Here is a 23,235-nt window from a genome sequence, read left to right on the forward strand (position 1 = left end):
TGGCTAATTCCGTCATAGGGGCTATTCCGTCCACGAGCGTATATTTAAGAAGAAGAAGAAGAAATACATACGCCACAACATGGTACATGAAAACAAAGAAAAAAGAGAAGCATGCAGACATAAAAGACATTTGGACGCTAAAATAGGATCCCCACTCAGCATAATGCCGCGGCAAACCGTGGCGCTGGTTTTCTGTGGGGACCTGACTTAATCTAAAAGTTGATAGCCTTTGATTTTCCCCCAAAAAAAACCATTTGCTTTTGATTGCTGAAACTAAAGGCAATTGCTGTGCTTTGTCGATGAAATTATCAAATTTGATAGTTGTTCGAGAAAAACGCCAATGGACGGAATAGTCCCTATGACGGAATTAGCCACATTGACCTTTTGTTGTTTTGTATTTAGAAAATTTGTGCTAGAGTGTCACCAAGCTAACTGTGCATGGCATTTGCAACGCCAAAGTGAGGCCATGTCATAATTAATGTCAAATTTCTATGAAAATCTGACGTTTATAATGACACTCCATCACTTTGCTCTATTCAATTCGGCGCGTAGTTAGCTTAGGACTCTACGAGTATTAGGTACCGCTGTTTTTTTGAGATTTGATTTTAATAAACATTTTCTACAGTTTCAAGTAATTGTTTCACCCTTAGAAGCTTGATACTCGCATGTAGTTTACGTGTGTATGTATGTATGTATGAAGGCCGAAAGCCGTTACCTGATGCGGTATATTGATGAAATGCGGGCTGTGTCCACCGCTACTAGACTGTTGCATTGTGGGTGATTTACCTGAGAAATAAATATACGTTAGTCGCCATTTTATATTTAACTAGTGACCCGCCCTGGCTTCGCACGGGTTAACAAATTATATATAAACCTTCCTCTTGAATCACTCTATTCATTAAAAACCGCATTAAAATCTGTTGCGTAGTTTTAAAGATCTAAGCATACATAGGGACAGACAGACAGCGGGAAGCGACTTTGTTTTATACTATGTAGTGCATGCATATGGCGGTCAGCTCCGATAAAAAACTGAGGATGTCTTTATCCTTATTTGAGCGTTTCTTTTATTTTTTTGCTATTTTTATATATTGTGACCTTTTTTGCCACTTTTGTGTTATTTCTAGTCAGGATCACGAGCGCTTTTCATCCTTATAGGAGAAAAAAAGTGTCCTAAAATGTCCAAACATTTTTCAAACTTTCCTTTTTTACCGCCATAGAAAGTATATGGGAAAAACCGGCCAAGTGCGAGTCGGACTCGCGCACGGAGGGTTCCGCACCATCAACAAAAAACAAGCAAAAAAACGGTCACCCATCCAAGTACTGACCCCGCCCGACGTTGCTTAACTTCGGTCAAAAATCACGTTTGTTGTATGGGAGCCCCACTTAAACTTTATTTTATTCTGTTTTTAGTATTTGTTGTTATAGCGGCAACAGAAATACATCATCTGTGAAAATTTCAACTGTCTGGCTATCACGGTTCGTGAGATACAGCCTGGTGACGGACGGACGGACGGACGGACAGCGAAGTCTTAGTAATAGGGTCCCGTTTTTACCCTTTGGGTACGGAACCCTAAAAATGGTAACACAATAGGAAAAAACTCTAAGACATTATTTTTATCCCAAAAGGATCGAAACAGCTCGTGATTAATATAAAAATGGCAAAAAATGAAAGAAACGCTCATTTAGTGTACTGCAACATTGATAACATGAACATTGATATTAATTTTTGTGTGTTTTTTTTAAGAGATATTTTATAATAATATGTATGCTAGTTTTAAGGTAGGTATTTATCTATGGGCCAATAGTTGCCTGAAAATAAAGTTTTTCATTTCATTTCATTTCATAACGTGGCTTGCTTACCACCATGAGCTGAGGATATAGCAGCCTGGTCTAGGACGTCCCAGGACTTCTGTCGCCGACTCTGGCATGAGCTGCTGGATGTAGAAGGCTGGATCAGCATTGAGGACTGAAACAAATTCCAATATTGCTTAAATTACAAACTGACATAATAATTAAATAGTAGCAGTAGTAGTAGTAAACTCTTTATTGTACAAAAAGACATTAAAAATAACATACAATTAGTAAGAAGTACAAAGGCGAACTTATCCCTTTGAGGGATCTCTTCCAGTTAACCTTTGAGTAGATGAGAGGAGAAAGTGAAAAGCGGGTGACAAATGCAGCAAAATGTACAACAAGGTACCAGAAAGATAAAGGATATAGGATAAACATACATATATTACACAAAAAGGAATGGGGAAAATACACTAAAAATTGGAAAGAATTAGAAACATATAAAGCAATTATACAATAGAAATATAGACAAATTAATCAGTCAGATCAGATAGCCATAGCTTCTTTAACCTCTCCTTGAACGACGCAACCGATTGTGCCTGCCTGAGCGAAACAGTAGGATAATTCGCCAGTAACTGGCCACTTTTAGTAACTGGCTTTAGAATTCATTTTAGTATTAGGTGGCCAGTTATTGAAACCTTATACTAAAATGAATTCTGTTTATAGGTGAATAGAATTCATTTGGTTGACAATTACTAACAGTGGCCAGTTACTGGCGAATTACTCTAGTTAGTCTACTTGAAATAACACAAATTAAAATATTTTCATAGAAAGTAATTAAATTTGTTCTTACAGTATTGCCTAAATTGTAGAGATGCCACGAATATTCGGCAACTATTCGGCCTATTCGGCCACTTTGCCGAATATTCGGTATTCGGCCGAATGTTGCCTAGTATTCGGCCGAATACCGAATATCTGTTACACCTACTTAAAAAGAAAAATTGCACAATAAAAATAACCAAAAACTTTGTAGGAATATTTAGAATGTATTCTTAGAAAGTTGTTAAATACGAAGACCCTTTTTTGAGAATTTGTTGATTAAAAAACATATTATTTTTATCATGAGTCTGTTTTGTTTGACTCTATTCATTAATACTGTTGAACAAAAATATATCTTAGCTAACGTCATCTAACGTTGAGCTTTGTTAGCGATCAGTTGTCATAATAATTGTGACTCAAAATGTTCGCTTGTGACGCCGAATATTTGGTATTCGGCCAAAACCACTATTCGGGGCATCTCTACTAAATTGTTTTGTCTACACATATCATAAACCCCGCCCTCTATGATGCGTTCGAAAACCGCAAATTACGACCAGCGTAAAGATAAACTGTTTTGTTAAAAAAAAATATCTGTAATAATCGATTTAATAATGACATTAAAATTACGAATTACTCTCAAATACAAAGAAATTTGATTTGACGTTAATTCTATTCTAGTATCAGTCGAGATGAAATTTTAATGAGTTTGTGATCAAATGCTGCAATGGCGGTCGTAACATGCGGTGCCTGAAGCCTGAACACATGATAAGCAATATATGTAGGTACCTGTACGTAATTACGCATTAAAACACAGGTGTGTTGTTTTCATGAAACTCGCTTTTAGATGCTTTTAGCTCGTTTCAAACCCACAATCGTATTCATATACCATTATGCCATATGTCATTATTGTATGCCATTCATTATGTACTAGTCACATAAACTGCTATTATTTCTACTCGTCATTTGTACATATACTTATTCACATTGCCATCACTTATTATTCCGAATCACATCAAGTTAAAAACCATACACCTGCGAAAATGCAATAGTTAAGAGGCCGGTATCGATTGAAGTCGCAAAAATGTAAATTTGATAGATTTAGTTGATGAAATTGTACACCTTTTGTTACGAGTACATAATAGTAATAACAAGTACTGGTATATATTAGCACGTCTTCTTATCTTGCACTTTTACAGATCATTTTTTTGAAAACAGACTCATTAAATTAGTAATGATTTTGAAGTGAAAACTTCTTTAGCGGCGCTGGGCACTTTTTGAGGTGGGGAAAAAATGATAAACCCGAGACAGCGTAAGGCGATCACGTGACCGTAAGGGGCGTAAGGCGATCACGTGACCGTAAGGGGCGTAAGGTTTAGATGGCCACTTATAATTTAGATGGCATTTAAATCAATAAAGAAAAACTCAATCTTATTTGACATTTATGTTGCGGACTCCTTTTCAAAACTCTTTACCTATGTTCAAATAATTTAACGTTGTCATGGCAGTATGTAAATAAACATGTCAATGAAAAAGTGTGATCTTATTTGTGAATGATAATATATAATAAATAAATAGAATACCTCCGCTAAACGTATGTATCGTGTTACCGGGCGTCGGTAACATAGTGAGGTGAGTTTTCACTTCTATCGGCACTCCCGGAGTGCAACCGTTGTTGCTTGTTTTCTCTGATGGACGTTTAGGTAAACGCGCTTAAAGCACTGATTTTGTCGATCTTATTTGTAAATTTCGTAAAGCTTGGACTGCTAAAAATGGTAATTTTGTATTACACATATCCTGTACTCCACCTTTAATAGACAAATTTTTGTTATATGATATTGAACAAGAGTAAATGAAAGTTAGACGAAATCAATTTTCACCAGAAATTACTTCAAAACAAGTGACAATTTTTCGTGAAAATCGACATAATTTCAACGTAATTTTGATACTTAAACAATTGTAGATGAGAAGACGTGATAATAGAAACCAATACTTGTTATTTAGATATTACGTAACAGAAAGTGTACAGTTTCAACGACTAAATCTATCAATTTTACATTTTGGCTCTAAAATCGTTAACGGGCTATTAATTAAAAAACAAGTATACCTGATTGTAGTCAATGGTGGGGCAGTAGTGGTCGCAATTGTCCGGCAGCCATTTTGGAAGCGAGTGCTTCACGTGGCAGCGGGAACGGACTTCCTCGCTCACACACACCAATGCTGGAACAAATTAATTGTATTTTATGAGGGTATACCTGTTTCCTAAAGTATTGTTCAAACCGCTTGGGTACGGTGGTACATGTCATCGGTCTCCATACAATGTATAACCTTAAAATGCAAAATATTTATTACCTACATCATATTTCCTTGTAAGGGAAATTAATACACTTTATATTATTAGCGCGAAATAGGGATTGCTGGCCGAGTAAAGCGAGGCCATCTCATGAAGACGAGGCAGGCAATACCAACCGGTGAGGTAAGCCACGGTGACGGGCGTGACGTGGAACTTGTCTGCGTGCCGCGCGGTGATGGCGAGCAGCGGGGCGAGCACGCGGCACGTGCGCGACACTTGTAATACAAGCGGATGTCACTTTTTGACAGCTGTTGTTAGAAAGGGACTTCCACTTGTATTACAAGTCACGAGCTTTTGATAAACAGGGCACAGGACTTAGAAATTGCCGGCCGAGTGCAGCGAGGTCATTTCATGAAGACGAGGCAGGCAATACCAACCGGTGACGGGCGTATAATACTACCAGGACTTAAAAATTGCCGACCGAGTACAGCGAGGTCATTTCATGAAGACGAGGCAGGCATTACCAACCGGTGAGGTAAGCCACGGTGACGGGCGTGACGTGGAACTTGTCTGCGTGCCGCGCGGTGATGGCCAGCAGCGCGGCGAGCACGCGGCACGTGCGCGACACTTGTAATACAAGCGGATGTCACTTTTTGACAGCTGTTGTTAGCAAGGGATCCACTTGTATTACAAGTTACAAGCTTTTGAGAAACGGGCCCCTGGACTTAGAAATTGCCGGCCGAGTACAGCGAGGCTATGTCATAAAGACGAGGCAGGCAATACCAACCGGTGACAGGCGTATAATACTACCAGGACTTAAAAATTGCCGGCCGAGTACAGCGAGGTCATTTCATGAAGACGAGGCAGGCAATACCAACCGGTGAGGTAAGCCACGGTGACGGGCGTGACGTGGAACTTGTCTGCGTGCCGCGCGGTGATGGCCAGCAGCGCGGCGAGCACGCGGCACGTGCGCGACACTTGTAATTCAAGCGGATGTCACTTTTTGACAGCTGTTGTTAGAAAGGGACTTCCATTTGTATTACAAGTTACGAGCTTTTGAGAACGGGCCCCTAGACTTAGAAATTGCCGGCCGAGTACAGCGAGGCTATGTCATAAAGACGAGGCAGGCAATACCAACCGGTGACGGGCGTATAATACTACCAGGACTTAAAAATTGCCGGCCGAGTACAGCGAGGTCATTTCATGAAGACGAGGCAGGCAATACCAACCGGTGAGGTAAGCCACGGTGACGGGCGTGACGTGGAACTTGTCTGCGTGCCGCGCGGTGATGGCCAGCAGCGCGGCGAGCACGCGGCACGTGCGCGACACTTGTAATTCAAGCAGATGTCACTTTTTGACAGCTGTTGTTAGAAAGGGACTTCCATTTGTATTACAAGTTACGAGCTTTTGAGAACGGGCCCCTAGACTTAGAAATTGCCGGCCGAGTACAGCGAGGCTATGTCATAAAGACGAGGCAGGCAATACCAACCGGTGACGGGCGTATAATACTACCAGGACTTAAAAATTGCCGGCCGAGTACAGCGAGGTCATTTCATGAAGACGAGGCAGGCAATACCAACCGGTGAGGTAAGCCACGGTGACGGGCGTGACGTGGAACTTGTCTGCGTGCCGCGCGGTGATGCCGAGCAGCGCGGCGAGCACGCGGCACGTGCGCGACACTTGTAATACAAGCGGATGTCACTTTTTGACAGCTGTTGTTAGAAAGGGACTTCCATTTGTATTACAAGTTACGAGCTTTTGAGAAACGGGCCCCTAGACTTAGAAATTGCCGGCCGAGTACAGCGAGGCTATGTCATAAAGACGAGGCAGGCAATACCAACCGGTGACGGGCGTATAATACTACCAGGACTTAAAAATTGCCGGCCGAGTACAGCGAGGTCATTTCACGAAGACGAGGCAGGCAATACCAACCGGTGAGGTAAGCAACAGTGACGGGCGTGACGTGGAACTTGTCTGCGTGCCGCGCGGTGATGGTGAGCAGCGCGGCGAGCACGCGGCACGTGCGCGACACTTGTAATACAAGCGGATGTCACTTTTTGACAGCTGTTGTTAGAAAGGGACTTCCATTTGTATTACAAGTTACGAGCTTTTGAGAAACGGGCCCCTAGACTTAGAAATTGCCGGCCGAGTACAGCGAGGCTATGTCATAAAGACGAGGCAGGCAATACCAACCGGTGACGGGCGTATAATACTACCAGGACTTAAAAATTGCCGGCCGAGTACAGCGAGGCTATGTCATGAAGACGAGGCAGGCAATACCAACCGGTGAGGTAAGCCACGGTGACGGGCGTGACGTGGAACTTGTCGGCGTGCCGCGCGGTGATTGCGAGCAGCGCGGCGAGCACGCGGCACGTGCGCGACACTTGTAATACAAGCGGATGTCACTTTTTGACAGCTGTTGTTAGAAAGGGACTTCCATTTGTATTACAAGTTACGAGCTTTTGAGAAACGGGCCCCTAGACTTAAAAATTGCCGGCCGAGTACAGCGAGGTCATTTCATGAAGACGAGGCAGGCAATACCAACCGGTGAGGTAAGCCACGGTGACGGGCGTGACGTGGAACTTGTCTGCGTGCCGCGCGGTGATGGCGAGCAGCGCGGCGAGCACGCGGCACGTGCGCGACACGGACGCGGCCAGCGGGTGCCGGTAACCCTTCAGCAGGTGACCGACCAGGGCGAAGTGGAAGTTGGAGCGGAAACTGAGAAAAAAAAAACAACTGGTTGCACTCAGGGAGTGCCGGCAGAAGTGAAAACTCAGTGACTAGTGCAAAATGCACTATATATAATTGAGGTTAACGCCATCTAGCGTTAGCGTTAATTACTTCAAACCCCTAAGTACATCACTGTTAATAACTAGTTATATTAATACCAGTTAGAGAGAAACTCACTAGATGACATTTAAATCAATAAAGAAAAACTCAATGACATTACATGTAACACTTTTTCGATCAGGTCACGTGTCCGTCTTACGGTCACGGGATCGTCTTACGCTGTTTCGTTTATCATTTTTTCCCCACCTCAAAAAGTGCACAGCGCCGCTAAAGAAGTTTTCACTTCAAAAAGTGTTTACAGTACATATGGGGCCACTTTTCCGCACTAGTGCATAAAATAACACTTTTCGTGCATATGTCGAAACTTTAAAGTGCCATGTGTACTGTAAAACGTTGTTCGATACACGTGCGAATAGGTAATTCGCAACTCGTGTCGATTTAAAACAATCCCTTCGGTCGTGTTTTAATTTATCGCCACTCGTTTCGAATTTTGCTCTTTTTCGCACTTGTATCGAAAATAACTATTTTACACAAGCTTTTCCTTTATTTCACTTGGGTCCTAGGTTAGGGTTTTACAATGTGAGTATAAAAGTACAATATAAAACACTTACAAAACGTTACAAAAATAGACAAAAGGTTAGGTTTTGTCTATTTTTGTAACGTTTTGTAGAGTGCCGCCGGCAGAGAGAAGAGAAGGATAAAAAAAGGAAAATATACTTATAAACTACATAAATAAATAAAATATATACAGGATGTCCCAGAACTACCACGTCACAGTGACACCGGAGGTAGGTGAACTCACCTAACCCACAGAATAAATAATAGTACTAGGTACAGAAGACTCACTCTCTAACAAAACGCGTCTGTTACGATCAGCACAGATATGGCCGCTAGGTGGCGACAGCGCCACGCGCGGCTTATGGCTTTCCCCAAAATTGGTGTGGAACGGATGTACTTTTAGCTACCTGTAGCAAAGCGACGAAAACGCGGAGTGAGACACGCCTGCCTAACCAGCCTAACATGACCTCCGTAAAAGTTGCACGGTTTACGAGTTATTACCGAATAAGAAATTAGAATTTTCCCCTTCAGGTATAATTCATGTTTCATATTATTAATTATTTAAATTATTAAATTACAATTACAAGGTACATATATTAAAATGATTTCCAGCTTGCTGGAAGTTAATTGCACAAACGCTTTTTTTTAAATCTAATTTGATCACTGGCCTAAGTTAAAAGATAATTCAAGAAACATGAAAACAATATTATTATACTTGGTCAAGCAGATCTTGTCAGTAGAAAAAGGCGGCAAATTTGAAAAATGTAGGCGCGAATGGATATCGTCCCATAGAAAATTTGAATTTCGCGCCTTTTTTTACTGACAGGATTTGGTTGACCAGCTATATTACTGTATATTTTACTCACAATCGACGTGAAAAGCAGAGAAAAAAGGGTACAAGGGCATAAGTGTTACGTGGAACTTACAACCTTTTACACCTGCGCTGCCCGAGACTTGTACTCTTTTTCATAAAAACTGATTTTTTTCATGAAAACAATATTATTATTACCTCAGTCCTACAGCGTGGTCCATTTGCTTGAAATGCCACTCCAGTGGCTCTCTTGTCTCCATCATTACTTGCTCCAAGGTCTGAAAATTACGATATTGTAACATTTTAAAACCCTTACTTCAAGTAATAAAAAATATTTGTTGAAATTTGAACCTTAATAGCTGTCAATAGAGTTGAATATCATATCCACCATATATGGATTAAAACCCTGTAAGCCAGTCATAGGTTTTGATTGCAAAGGGGTCGTCCAGAAATCATGTGATCATATTTGGCCTAATTTTGACCCCCCAGGTGATATTTGGTGATTTTAACGCAATCCCCTCCCCCCCTGCCACAAGATCACGTAATAATATTGATGCGTGATAAATAGCTACTTATCACTTATATATACATATATTGGGTCTGTTAATATTTCACGACTTGGCTAAGAAATTGGCAGTATATTCTAGAACTTTAGGGATTTGATTAAGGTAGCTGCCATACAAGGCGAAAGCGTTACGTAAGCGACATTCTCGTGGAATGCCCCAGAAACGGTAATCACCCTAAATAAAATCTCAGTCAAGATCTTCTTAGATTACAAATAAAAACAATGTTGAAGAATAAGCTGAAAATTTCTTACAAATAAGTTTTTGGCCTAAATTTCAAATTTGGTACAAGCTTTTATCGCTGACGTACAGTTTTCTTTCCACAGGCAACTAATACTCATTGAGACAATTCTAAAAACCCCAAACACAATTATGTTGCGATGTTTAATCACAGGGTTCCTATGGCCACCTCCTGTCTCATCAGAGCAGCTCGATGGTACCATAATATTGCATTATGACCCAACCTACATATGTATGCAAATTTTCAGCTTCATTAGAAGTCGGGAAGTGGGTAAAATTTAACTTGCAGGATTTGACCCGTACAAACATAGTTACATAGATACATTGCATTCATTGCAAGTTAATACAAAGCTGGCGTGTGTGTTTTTCACAGTTAATTGTTGTGAAAATAAAATGGTGGATTTGCGATTCGACATATGTGACGTTATCTATGAAAAGGGACCTTATTGTCGATGGCGCTTACGCCATTATTTACGATGCTCCGACATAAACACAATGCCGCGCGACGCTGTGCGGCGTAAGCGCCATCGACAATAAGGTCCCTTTTCATAGATAATGCCCCATATTACGAAATAGTGTAATAACCTTATGTTCAAACTGCCCCTGCGAGTCGAGGGTATGCAGGTTCTGTTCCAGGAGAGACAGCCCAGCCGCGTACAGGGTAGGGTCATCTAGCTGCAACACCGATAGACCCACCCAGAATAGGGCCGTGTGGATCGGGGATTCCTAAGAACAAATATATCATCATCATCTTCCTTGATTGTAGGGATAAAGGGATGGCTTTTTCGCCACAGCTCGTGGGGGAATGAAAGAAAGAAAAGAAAATAAAAGAAACATACCAAAATATTATCGATTATAATGCTTTCCAGTGTTCCAAAACGTTTTCAATTACTACAATTTTGGATAAAAAAAATCTACTCTTTCTAAGTCGTTTAAAAAATGCGACTTTGTCACTCGGGTCATAAAAACTGATCGATAGGAACCTCAATCAACAAATTTAAAAAAGTATCTAATGATTCAATGTAATTTCCATAGAAAACGACCCCTTCGCATAGGTATACTAGAAAAAAAACCATGGCCCGGGTGGCCGAGTAGTCTAGGCATCTGCCGTGAATGCAGGGGACGCTGGTTCGATTCTAGCCGTGGGCACTGGGGGCCATGGTCACTTTCTCTTTCGTATGACATCTATTTCAGTTTATAATTTTAATAGTAGTGTTTCTACTTGAAATAACACAAACAAATATATTTCCATGAAATACTTTATTTTGTTTCCTTATTAACACATTCAGTGCCGAAAACCCGACTATCGGGTATTTTATGATTTCGTTCCCAGGCCGGACGACCCGATAGTCGGGATCGTGGTACTACAGCTTTATATGACGAAATTTTTGTGGCCTGGCGCGGATGTCTTGTTTGGCTGGGTGGCAATGAATGTGTTAAAGTACCCGTTTACATAGCTTTAGAGTAGGGATGTTGCGGATGCAGATTTTTTGACATCCGCGGACGCGGATGCGGATATTTAAAGGCTCACATCCGCGGATACGGATGTCAAGATTAGGTACTTAGAAAATGTCAAATATTACATTTTTAGTATCATTTAAAAAAAACGAAACGTTTAGTATTTATTGAGCAAGAATATAGGTGCATTATATTTTAATAAACGGTAACTTGGCCGACTTTTCTGGATCTAGACGATTTCGTTATAGGTAATGACGAAATTACCTAGCACTTACGCCGCCGCTAAGACGTTCCTGTACCGATTTGTTTGACATCCGCATCCGCATAAGCTCCGCATCGATTTTATGCGGATGCGGATGCAGATGCGGATGTTGAAAATAATGCGGAAGTTCCGCGGTTGCGGATGCGGATGTTCGCAACATCCCTGCTTTAGAGTGTACTTACCGGGTAGAGAAGTGGTTGCAACCTCGTCAGGCACATAATAAGAGCTTCTAATAAAGCCAAGTCGTTGAACGACTCGAGCGCCTTTACTAATATACGCAGCAGCTGTTTCATATCGTCGTCGGTTACATTTTTACCTGAAATAAGTTTTTTGTTCTATCAATCAATCAAAATGTTTATTTCACGCTGGTGGCCTAGCGGTAAGAGCGTGCGACTTGCAATCCGGAGGTCACGGGTTCGAACCCCGGCTCGTACCAATGAGTTGTTCGGAACTTATGTACGAAATATCATTTGATATTTACCAGTCGCTTTTCGGTGAAGGAAAACATCGTGAGGAAACCGGATTAATCCCAATGAGGCCTAGTTTATCCTCTGGGTTGGAAGGTCAGATGGCAATCGCTTTCGTAAAAGCTAGCAACTTCTGCCGGTGGATGTACATAGCAAGTTTAAGACGAAACAGGAGCTGAGATTTAAATATTTTAGGTAAATCTCCGTCTCGCTAACGGAAGCGGCTCCTAAAACTAGTGCGATAAGGACAAGGCGAAAAATCCTGCGTAAAAATCTCAAGAATCTAGGTTTCGTACTCGACTGTTTCCTCCTTAGTTAAGGTTTTAAGTAACAAAAAAAGGTCGAACCTTTTTTTGCTTGATTAAAGCATGAAACTTGGCACAGTTGTTCCTTATATCAAAATAAGCCGATTAAGATCGGTAGCCCGAGGGACCCACCGCTTAAGCCCGAGAGGGGGGGGGGGTCAAGTAGCGCCCCGCCCGGCTTCATTCTAAAAATTCTAACAGGCCCCGTTTAGCTAATAGGTCATATTTGGTATCAATTTCAGATAAATCAATAACGTAGAATTCATTTCTGGTATAAAAAATTGCAATTTGTTGAAAAAAATAATAAAAAATACACAAAAAATCTAATTTATCAAGTGTAATTTTTGTTTTTTATTTATTGTCAAAATTAAACTGCTTGGTTTTTCTACATACAAAAAATATGACGATAAAGACTATTTAATGTAGATTTTAAAAACATAACTTTTACTTACCTTTATGAAAAAGAAATTGCATTAAAAAAACATATATCGTCCCGCGCCGGTGAATATCTTGTTACCGACATAGGCATCGATATAGACAACATCCGAAGTACACACTCTGGAGACCGACTAAATGTGTTGTTTATTATTGTAGATCATATATTAAAGATAGAAAGCCGTACATAATATTTTATTAGAAAAAAAATGTGTCGTTCAGTGAAAAAAGGGACCTTGGAAATATTTATCATAGAGCCTCTCTTTTGTATAGAAGCATAGTTAATTTCAACCACTCCATGGACTCCATGGTCCCTGTTCTCAATGAATAAGAAGTAAACTGTAAGTATTATTTAATCTACTTACTTATTACATTATAGAATAATTTGCCAGTAACTGGCCGCTTTAATAACTAGCCGCTCTAAACTAAAAATGAATTCTATTCACCTATAAACAGAATTCATTTTAGTATAAGGTTCCAAAAACTGGCCAGCTTTCAATAACTGGCCACTGGCTAGCCTAAAATGAATTTTTGGTTTTGGGTGGCCAGTTACTAAAAGTGGCCAGTTACTGGCGAATTACCCTACCACACTTTAATTTTGCGTCTTGTGTCGTAATAGAGTTCCTTCCCCAGACACATAAATGCGTACATTTCATCATTCATGTAGTTGCATCGCGTTTTTTATTCCGGTTTGCATTTACTTCTGGTCAGTTTCAACCATATTCTGACCAAAGCAGGTGTCAGACCAGTGTGGAACCCGTCGTCTGCTTCTTGCTTCCATTCCCAAGAAGTCTGACGGACTGAGCAAGTTTGACGACGAACTAACGTCTGAACCTAAACATCAAACCCTTGGTACACTGCGCGTAATAGGGCATTTATATGGCTCCCTTTTGTTAGAAGTAGGTATACATTATGGAATTTAATAATAAAATAATTTAGCAGTGACTTAATCTCATAGAACAGGTATAACATTATACAACTCTTCATTTCAATATCCCGGTATAACTTGCCTTCTTCAATATTGCACTTATTACCGATCATATAATAACATTTTAGTATTTTAGGGGAATGCTTTTAGCCACTGCTATTGCTCCATCTTGTAAGAGCTTGAATCCTTGTAGTGGTTTGGTTGAACTCTGAACAGATTCCATGCTTCGAATTCACTTTTTCTCCCCTTTCCACTGAATGCTCGAAACAGGGGTAAGACTTCCGCTCTTTTAGGGTAAATAAAAGATAGTTTACTTAGCTTATAGAATAGATAATTTTATTAGCTTAAAATATAATTCCCTGACCTGGATGCAATGGTGTGTCATGTGATATAATTGTGTTTTCCACTGTGTCAACGTGAGCCCACAATTCCTGTAGTTGGGGAAATATTCGTACGCATGAATCTAGTCTAGCTGCTATGACTACGTTCGTGTCTACTGTGCGTATCAATACCTTGCAATGACTGTTTTACAGCATCTGCAACTAGGGCCATCATATTAAATGAATCGGACTTTTCATGGTTCTTGGAATATTCGGAATCTCACGAGGAACATTACTTGTGACATGTTTCTCTACACAATTTCGCGATGGCATAAATAAGGACTTTTAACTCTTCGAAGTTTTGTCAACACAGTGTCTCAAAATGATTTACCTAGTGGTAAAGAAATGAGTTTCACTAAAAGATCAGTGGTTATAAGTGAAGCTTACCGTCATGGTAAATTAAACTCTAATTTATTTCTATCGGGCCCTGAAAAACCAGGAGTCGTACTCGTATTCCAAGCATTCTCTCGATCGACCTTGTAATACTGTAAGCTCAATAAGACTTGTGATGTGGGTACTACATGATATATATCATATATATTTGATACATACACTCAAAACATCCATAGGTAATTCAGGAACAAGTATTCACGATAAACAGACAAATAAATGCCTTCTAGAATTTGAACCCGGGTTCCCCATTTAATATAAGGTGTATAAAAGTGAGATCTAAGCATGGACCCTTTTTAGCCTGGCCGATACAAGGATTCAAGCTCCTACAGGATGGAGCAATAGCAGTAAATAAATAGCATTCGCCAAAACTTTATTATACCTTTATATGTTGATAGGTGAAATAACCTTGTAAGCAAAGTAAAGTGATACTTACAGATAAAGCCGTTGCTAAATAATGAAAAAATGCCCGAAATAATTATTTACATGAATCGACTACTGAAATAGAAGCAGCCTTATCAGGATAGGATTATATGTTTGGGGTCAGACTTTAGTTCCTCTTTAAACTTGCTCAGTCCATCTTCTTGGGAATGAAAGCAAGGAGCAGACGACTGTTTCCAAACTGTTCTGACAACCCTGCTGTGGCCAGAATATGGTTGAAACTGACATATATACGTGAATGACGAAATGTACCCATTCATGTGTCGGGGGAAGGAACTGTATTAATACACAAGACGCAAAATTAAAGTGTGGTATAATGTAATAAGCAAGTATATTAAAGAATACTTACAGTTTACTTCTTATTAATTGAGAACAGGGACCATGGAGTCCATGGAGTGGTTGGCACTAACTAAATACGAGTATGCTTCTATACAAACACGAGGCTGGCTGTGATAATTTTTTTAAGGTCCCTTTTTCACTGAACGACACATTAAAAAAAATTGTACGCTTTTCTATCTTTATAATAGAATCTACAACAATAAACAATACATTTAATCGGTCTCCAGAGTGTGCACTTCGGATGTTGTCTATATCGATGCCGACGTCGGTAAAAAGATATTCACCGGCGCGAGACGATATAAGTTTTTTTTATGCAATTTCCTTTTAATAAAGGTTAGTAAAAGTTATGTTTTTAAAATCTGCATTAAATAGGCTTTATTGTCATATTTTTTGTATGTAGAAAAACCAAGCAGTTTAATTTTGACAATAAATAAAAAACAAAAATTACACTTGAAAAATTAGATTTTTTGTGTTTTTTTATTATTTTTTTCAACAAATTGCAATTTTTTATACCAGAAATGAATTCTACGTTATTTATTTATCCGAAATTGATACCAAATATGACCTATTAGCTAAACGGGGCCTGTTAGAATTTTTAGAATGAAGCCGGGCGGGGCGCTACTTGACCCCCCCCCCCTCTCGGGCTTAAGCGGTGGGTCCCTCGGGCTACCGATCTTAATCGGCTTATTTTGATATAAGGAACAACTGTGCCAAGTTTCATGCTTTAATCAAGCAAAAAAAGGTCATTTCACTTAACACCCTCACTACCTCCAAAACTTAACCAATCGTAACCAAATTTGGAAATCTAAATGATTATGAAATTATCTGTGTCGAACCGTTTTGCTTTTTTGGCTAATTGATATCAGTTTTGAATACCACGCCTCTCATTGCGGCATGGTCAATTAGGCCATTTTGGCCATTTTTGAAGGGCTCTAGCGCCTTAAAAAAGAAAAATATCAAAAAAAGCAAAACGGTCCGACACAGATATTGACAATATTAATCTGTGTTGAAAAAATCATTGCTCCAGCTTCAAAACCCACGGAGGAAACAGTCGAGTACGTTTGTATGGAGAAATGACCACTCCTGTTGCCTCTTAATAAAAGCTTGTCATGCGAATTTGGTGTACTAGGAAACGTCATTGGGTGTAGTTACTTACTAATACAACCGAATACGATTAGAGCGCGCGGCTGCAGTGCCGGGTTAAAACAGAAGGCGAAGCTTTTGGCCAGGGAAGTCCTGTTAACAATGATTACATAGTAAATAAATAAATAATCATAATATTTTACACGCGAAGCGCTGGTGGCCTAGCGGTAAGAGCGTGCGACTTGCAATCCGGAGGTCGCGGGTTCGAACCCCGGCTCGTACCAATGAGTTTTTCGGAACTTATGTACGAAATATCATTTGATATTTACCAGTCGCTTTTCGGTGAAGGAAAACATCGTGAGGAAACCGGACTAATCCCAATACGGGCCTAGTTTACCCTCTGGGTTGGAAGGTCAGATGGCAGTCGCTTTCGTAAAAACTAGTGCCCACGTCAATTACTAGGATTAGTTGCCAAGCGGACCCCAGGCTCCCATGAGCCGTGGCAAAATGCCGGGACAACGCGAGGGAGGATGAATATTTTACACGATTCTAAGACACTGACAATAAGGTAGAGTCTGTGCGGAAAGAGAAAGAGTCGTGTAATGTATTGGGCCCCATACATTCCACGACTCTTCTCTTTCCGCACAGACTCTATGTGTAAATATATATTCATTTGCCGCCATTTGACGTACAGTTTATCTTTTATTTAGTTTGTAAGTAAAAAAATGTTTTGTTTTGTTGTCTATAAAGTAACTATAGCAAAAGTTTCGTGTAAAATGTGTGTTTCTGAAAGAGCTACGAATTTGTATGATTCCATGTACATATGTATATTTTCTAAATCAAATTTCTATTACATCTTATGTGTATAATTGCATGAATTCTATAGTGATTTAAATTGTATTTTTTTTTCCTTATTTTCTCGTAATGCATGTTAATTATAAGATGTAATTATTTTTGAAAAGATGTGTCCCGCCGAGTTTGTTGCCGGTCCCATAATGGGATACCCTCCTCCAATTGAGGGGGGATTTAAATCTTCTCGGGGCAGAGGTGTAGGGTTGGAGCCGGTCTACCTAGCTTTATTTGACGTTCATAAGCGCATTGTAATTATGCCTACTTGAATAAACTATCTTTTATCTTTTATCTTTATCTTTTACAAAGATATTTCGGAGACGTCATCTCATATTCGCGAGTTCCGTCAGAGAACAAAGTGCCTCAATGTCGGCTGTAATATCAACATCATTGGCCTTAAAGTTTATTACAGACTATTGAAACGGTGTCAGGTAGGGCGACAACGTTTTTCGTGGCTATGTAAGCCAATACGGGAGCGGCAAACACGACCACAGGCCTGGCAGGTGTAATGTACAGTCACCTGCAAAAATATGTGACACGCTCTTATCGCTCTACAAATAAGATCGTGTCAGATATTTTTGCGGCCTTCGAAGAGTAACATATTATTGCAGGTGACTGTACCCGTGGCGAACAAGTGTCGGGCTGATGACGCTTGGCTCGCTTACTTGCGAGTGTCTTAAACCAAGCGTCGTCGTGAATTTTACGCCCGTCGAACACCAGCTATAATATGAGGTTAGTGAATGTATCCTAGAATGTTTGTAATATGTATGTAGATAAAGCAGTGTAACTGTACATAATTAGGCATTAAAACTCGAGTGTGATTCTATTATAAAACGAACGAAGTGAGTTTCATAAACCCACACTCGAGTTTTAGTGCCATTCATTATGTAGCAGTCACATTAAACTACTATTTTGGAACGTTGGTTTGCAAATATGTTTGTCACAATCACAATAAAGCCAATATATCAAGAGCAATTTTTATCCCTTAGGGCTCATTTAGACGGTGCGAGAATTCGCATGCGAGTTTCATTACATTGCGTCATTTGATCGGTCGGCTGAATTGATGTAACCTCAATGGTCCGCAATCTAACTAAATCGCATGAGAGTTCGCGCGCCGTCTAAATGAGCCCTTATATACAAACCCAATAAATATTTCGTTAGCGCGATGTAGAAATCGCAGCGCCATCTAACTAGATATTCAGTAAACCCATAGACTAGGAATCCTCTAGACGGAGTTTAGAGCAATTACTTCATGAAACCGATGCTGCCAAAAATACTGGGGTGCGGGGGACGAGGTGAGCGAGTCCCGTGCCGTGATTGGTCCGTTCAAAGACACGGACCAATCACGGCACGGGATTGACTCGAAGATGGGGTAAAACTACCGTATAAGTGGCAGAGGGGGTAGCGTTACTATGCTCAGTCTAGAGAATGTCTTGTCTGTGAGTAAATAGGTTAGGTTTAAAGATATTTATTCTCATAAAAGACATACAAGTCACTTACACGAGAACATAGTTATAAAGTAAAAGTAATTATATCTACGGTAGCATACAAAGTCGCTCGAGAGGTACACGCTCACGCAACTATTTTTTTTAAGGTGGGTAGTGGTTTAAAATGTACTGCGATAATTTAGCTTTAAACTCATTGAATGAGCCTGCCCCTCTCAGATCAGACGGTAATTTATTATAAAGCTGTGCACCTTCATATGTAAACATTTTTTTACCTAATTGTGTTCTTAATTGAGTAAATCTTATCTTAAAAAGCGCTGGTGGCCTAGCGGTAAGAGCGTGCGACTTGCAATCCGGAGGTCGCGGGTTCGAACCCCGGCTCGTACCAATGAGTTTTCCGGAACTTATGTACGAAATATCATTTGATATTTACCAGTCGCTTTTCGGTGAAGGAAAACATCGTGAGGAAACCGGACTAATCCCAATACGGGCCTAGTTTACCCTCCGGGTTGGAAGGTCAGATGGCAGTCGCTTTCGTAAAAAGTGCTCACGCCAATTGCTGGGATTAGTTGCCAAGCGGACCCCAGGCTCCCATGAGCCGTGGCAAAATGCCGGGACAACGGGAAGATGATGAATTGAGTAAATCTTATCAGAAAACCCGTACCACGTGGTCAGCCAGTCGCAGCGCGGTATGTCCCTCATGCAGGCCTCCATGATCTCGAGCAGGGCGTCGGTGATGGTCTCGAGCGACTGCAGGGGCAGCCGCTCGCGGTCCGAGTGCGGCGGCGCGGCCGGGGCTCCGCTGCCGGACGACGTGCCGGACTCGGTACAGGCCGTGTACGAGTGCTCAGAGTACCTGCAAAAAAGTTAGTTTTATTGAAAAAAAGAAATACAACCAAAGGAAAAGCTTGACCCCGTTTTTAATAGTACATGCCAATGCAAGTGTGAAAAGTGTGTTATTATCAGAGCTCGGATTTTTCACGGCAAAACAAAACACTATCGGAATCTAGCCAGTGATAGAAACATTATTTTATCGATATCGATAATTCAGTACTAGAAGAAAATACGTCACCAAATAAAATAAATATGTAATAAAAACATTTGTATGAAGTTATATATTAGAAACAGACGCAATTTCTTCTTCAAAATCTACGTCAGTACACACAGCAGCACATGGCATTTTATTTGTGTAATAGTGATAGGAGTAGATAATCATTAGCTTTTCAACATTCTCTGGGAGTAAACAGTTTCGTTTATCACTATAAAGCCATTTATGTACCTACACTAAATGTATATTCAATTTCACTTGACGTCAAGGGAGCAAATTTATAGAATTCATTTTCAGTTCGGGTAATATTTTCAGATATGTCTCTTAAAATTTCGTAATCAGGATTTCGTTCGAGCAGTTTCAAATTTGCGTATCACTGGTAAAAGTGGCATGGCATGGCGAAACTATAAGGGTTCCTAGTTGACTACGGAACCCTAAAAATGTATTGAGGCAATACCTGTCATATACTCTAGTAATACTCGATATCGATAAAATAATATTTCAAGCACTGGCTAGATTACGCTAGTGTTTTGTTTTTCCGTGAAAAATCCGAGCTCTGGTTATTATTTACGAGTCCCGAGATGTCTTTTATGAGCCGTAGGCGAATATCGGAACAAGCCTCTAAATGCGTTAGAGTGCGCGTTCAGATATTGTGAACTTGGCCGCCCCGATATGTCTGACTGTATATTCTGTAAATAAGAAGATATGGCCAAAATTGTTCACGAGGCGCAAATTCCCCATCAATAAATTCAACAATTCATCATCAATTGCCTCGTGGCATTAAGTTCGCCTTTTGTTCATTTAGTTTTTCTTTCTAGGTTTTATATAAATAAGATAAAATTTCGTATAATGAATTGAAATGTAGCTTTAATATTTTCTACTCTAAGGGTCAGTTGCACCAAACTGTTAGTCATCGTTAAAGAGTTCGCTAATTTTTTATTGTAGGGAAAGCTTCATAGTAAACCGCCGCGACGCGCCGGATGACGTTGATCAGTCTGTCAAGTGCGGATGGTGCAACCGACCCTTAACACAATCAGTGGCGAAAACCCGGCTATCGGGTATTGTATGATTTCGTTCCCAGGCCGGACGACCCGATAGTCGGGATCCTGGTACTACAGCTTTATATGACGAAATTTTTGCGGCCTGTCGCGGCTGTCTTGTTTGGCTATGAATGTGTTAAAGTTAAACCATAGACTAGGAATCCTCTAGACGGAGTTTAGTGCAATTATTTCATGAAACCGATGCCGCCAAAAATACTGGGGTGCGGGGGACGAGGTGAGCGAGTCCCGTGCCGTGATTGGTCCGTTCAAAGACACGGACGTCACACAAAGACACTTTGACTCGAAGATGGAGTAAAACTACCGTATATTTGTGGCAGAGGGGGTAGCGCTACTATGCTCAGTCTGGAGTATGTCTTGTCTGTGTGTTAAACTCACCACTCTTTGTCAGGATGGCGGTTGTGCGGGCTCCGGAAGGCGGTGACCGCTGCCGACTTGACCTTGGAGATGCCAAACATCTGGTAGAACTTGGGCAGGGCGAACTCATCCAGGGACAGCATCAGGACTCGCTGGGTTTCCTCTGAGAACCAGAATACTTTTTATTAACCCACTAAGGCCCACTTGCATTGGCACCCGGGGTTAGTGAATGGTACAAGTGGGCCTAAGGTGACTAAGCGCCACTTGCACCATCCCGGTTAAACCGGGGTTAACCAGTTAAACCGCTAACCCAGTATCAAATTGTACTGGTAACCATGGTAACTCCAGGTTTAACCGGTTAACCCCGGGTTAGTGAATGGTGCAAGTGGCCCTAAGGGATGTGATTTTAGTAATTTACCTATATGTGGGTGATTATGTTTGTGCCGTGTGTTCCGTTCTTGTTTAATTAAATTGGGTATCGCGGCGCTGGTGGTCTAGCGGTAAGAGCGTGCAACTTTCAATCCGGAGGTCGCGGGTTCAAACCCCGGCTCGTACCAATGAGTTTTTCGGAACTTACGTACGAAATATCGTTTGATATTTACCAGTCGCTTTTTGGCGAAGGAAAACATCGTGAGGAAACCGGACTAATCCCGATAAGGGCCTAGTTTTTCCCTCTGGGTTGGAAGGTCAGATGGCAGTCGCTTTCGTAAAAACTAGTCCCTGCGCCAATTCTTGGGATTAGTAGATAACGCAAGGAAGATGAAACTAGGGTGGCCTGACATCAAGACATACGATTGTAAAAAAATATACATAATAATATTTTAAATCTTGCTACTTTTCCCCGGCTACCTTTAAAAATCACTTACCAGAGAAACTGGGGCTGTTGCAGGTACAACGCGAGTAGACGCGTCACGTCCAGGCAGTTGTTGAACGACAACATCACTAACCAGAGAAACTGGGGCTGTTGCAGGTACACAGCGAGTGTATGATGTTGATGACCAGCCCGTGCGTGGCGGCGCGCATGGACACCGTGCCCGAGCACACCAGGAACGTGACCGTGTGGAACAGGTACGGCAGGTGACGCGTCACGTCCAGGCAGTTGTTGAACGACAACATCACTAACCAGAGAAACTGGGGCTGTTGCAGGTACACAGCGAGTGTATGATGTTGATGACCAGCCCGTGCGTGGCGGCGCGCATGGACACCGTGCCCGAGCACACCAGGAACGTGACCGTGTGGAACAGGTACGGCAGGTGACGCGTCACGTCCAGGCAGTTGTTGAACGACAACATCACTAACCAGAGAAACTGGGGCTGTTGCAGGTACACAGCGAGTGTATGATGTTGATGACCAGCCCGTGCGTGGCGGCGCGCATGGACACCGTGCCCGAGCACACCAGGAACGTGACCGTGTGGAACAGGTACGGCAGGTGACGCGTCACGTCCAGGCAGTTGTTGAACGACAACATCACTAACCAGAGAAACTGGGGCTGTTGCAGGTACACAGCGAGTGTATGATGTTGATGACCAGCCCGTGCGTGGCGGCGCGCATGGACACCGTGCCCGAGCACACCAGGAACGTGACCGTGTGGAACAGGTACGGCAGGTGACGCGTCACGTCCAGGCAGTTGTTGAACGACAACATCACTAACCAGAGAAACTGGGGCTGTTGCAGGTACACAGCGAGTGTATGATGTTGATGACCAGCCCGTGCGTGGCGGCGCGCATGGACACCGTGCCCGAGCACACCAGGAACGTGACCGTGTGGAACAGGTACGGCAGGTGACGCGTCACGTCCAGGCAGTTGTTGAACGACAACATCACTAACCAGAGAAACTGGGGCTGTTGCAGGTACACAGCGAGTGTATGATGTTGATGACCAGCCCGTGCGTGGCGGCGCGCATGGACACCGTGCCCGAGCACACCAGGAACGTGACCGTGTGGAACAGGTACGGCAGGTGACGCGTCACGTCCAGGCAGTTGTTGAACGACAACATCACTAACCAGAGAAACTGGGGCTGTTGCAGGTACACAGCGAGTGTATGATGTTGATGACCAGCCCGTGCGTGGCGGCGCGCATGGACACCGTGCCCGAGCACACCAGGAACGTGACCGTGTGGAACAGGTAC

At 41.7% G+C, this 23,235-nt stretch overlaps 1 protein-coding gene across 1 annotated transcript in view; it reads right to left on the reverse strand.

The window, feature by feature from the left end:
• LOC134660418 (neurofibromin) overlaps nt 1-23,235 on the reverse strand; it is a 122,207-nt gene that overhangs the window by 21,585 nt on the left and 77,387 nt on the right. Inside the window, exons 49-59 of the mRNA XM_063516158.1 lie at nt 21,129-21,270; nt 19,309-19,500; nt 16,424-16,503; nt 11,765-11,898; nt 10,448-10,588; nt 9,258-9,337; nt 7,395-7,618; nt 7,185-7,283; nt 4,715-4,827; nt 1,861-1,966; nt 716-786 (exon numbers count right to left, since the gene is read on the reverse strand). Of these exons, the coding sequence (XP_063372228.1) occupies nt 716-786; nt 1,861-1,966; nt 4,715-4,827; nt 7,185-7,283; nt 7,395-7,618; nt 9,258-9,337; nt 10,448-10,588; nt 11,765-11,898; nt 16,424-16,503; nt 19,309-19,500; nt 21,129-21,270 (1,382 nt within the window). The remainder of the gene's footprint in view (nt 1-715; nt 787-1,860; nt 1,967-4,714; nt 4,828-7,184; nt 7,284-7,394; nt 7,619-9,257; nt 9,338-10,447; nt 10,589-11,764; nt 11,899-16,423; nt 16,504-19,308; nt 19,501-21,128; nt 21,271-23,235) is intronic.

The sequence above is a fragment of the Cydia amplana genome, chromosome 27 (assembly GCF_948474715.1).
Source record: "Cydia amplana chromosome 27, ilCydAmpl1.1, whole genome shotgun sequence".
Lineage (NCBI taxonomy): Eukaryota > Metazoa > Arthropoda > Insecta > Lepidoptera > Tortricidae > Cydia > Cydia amplana.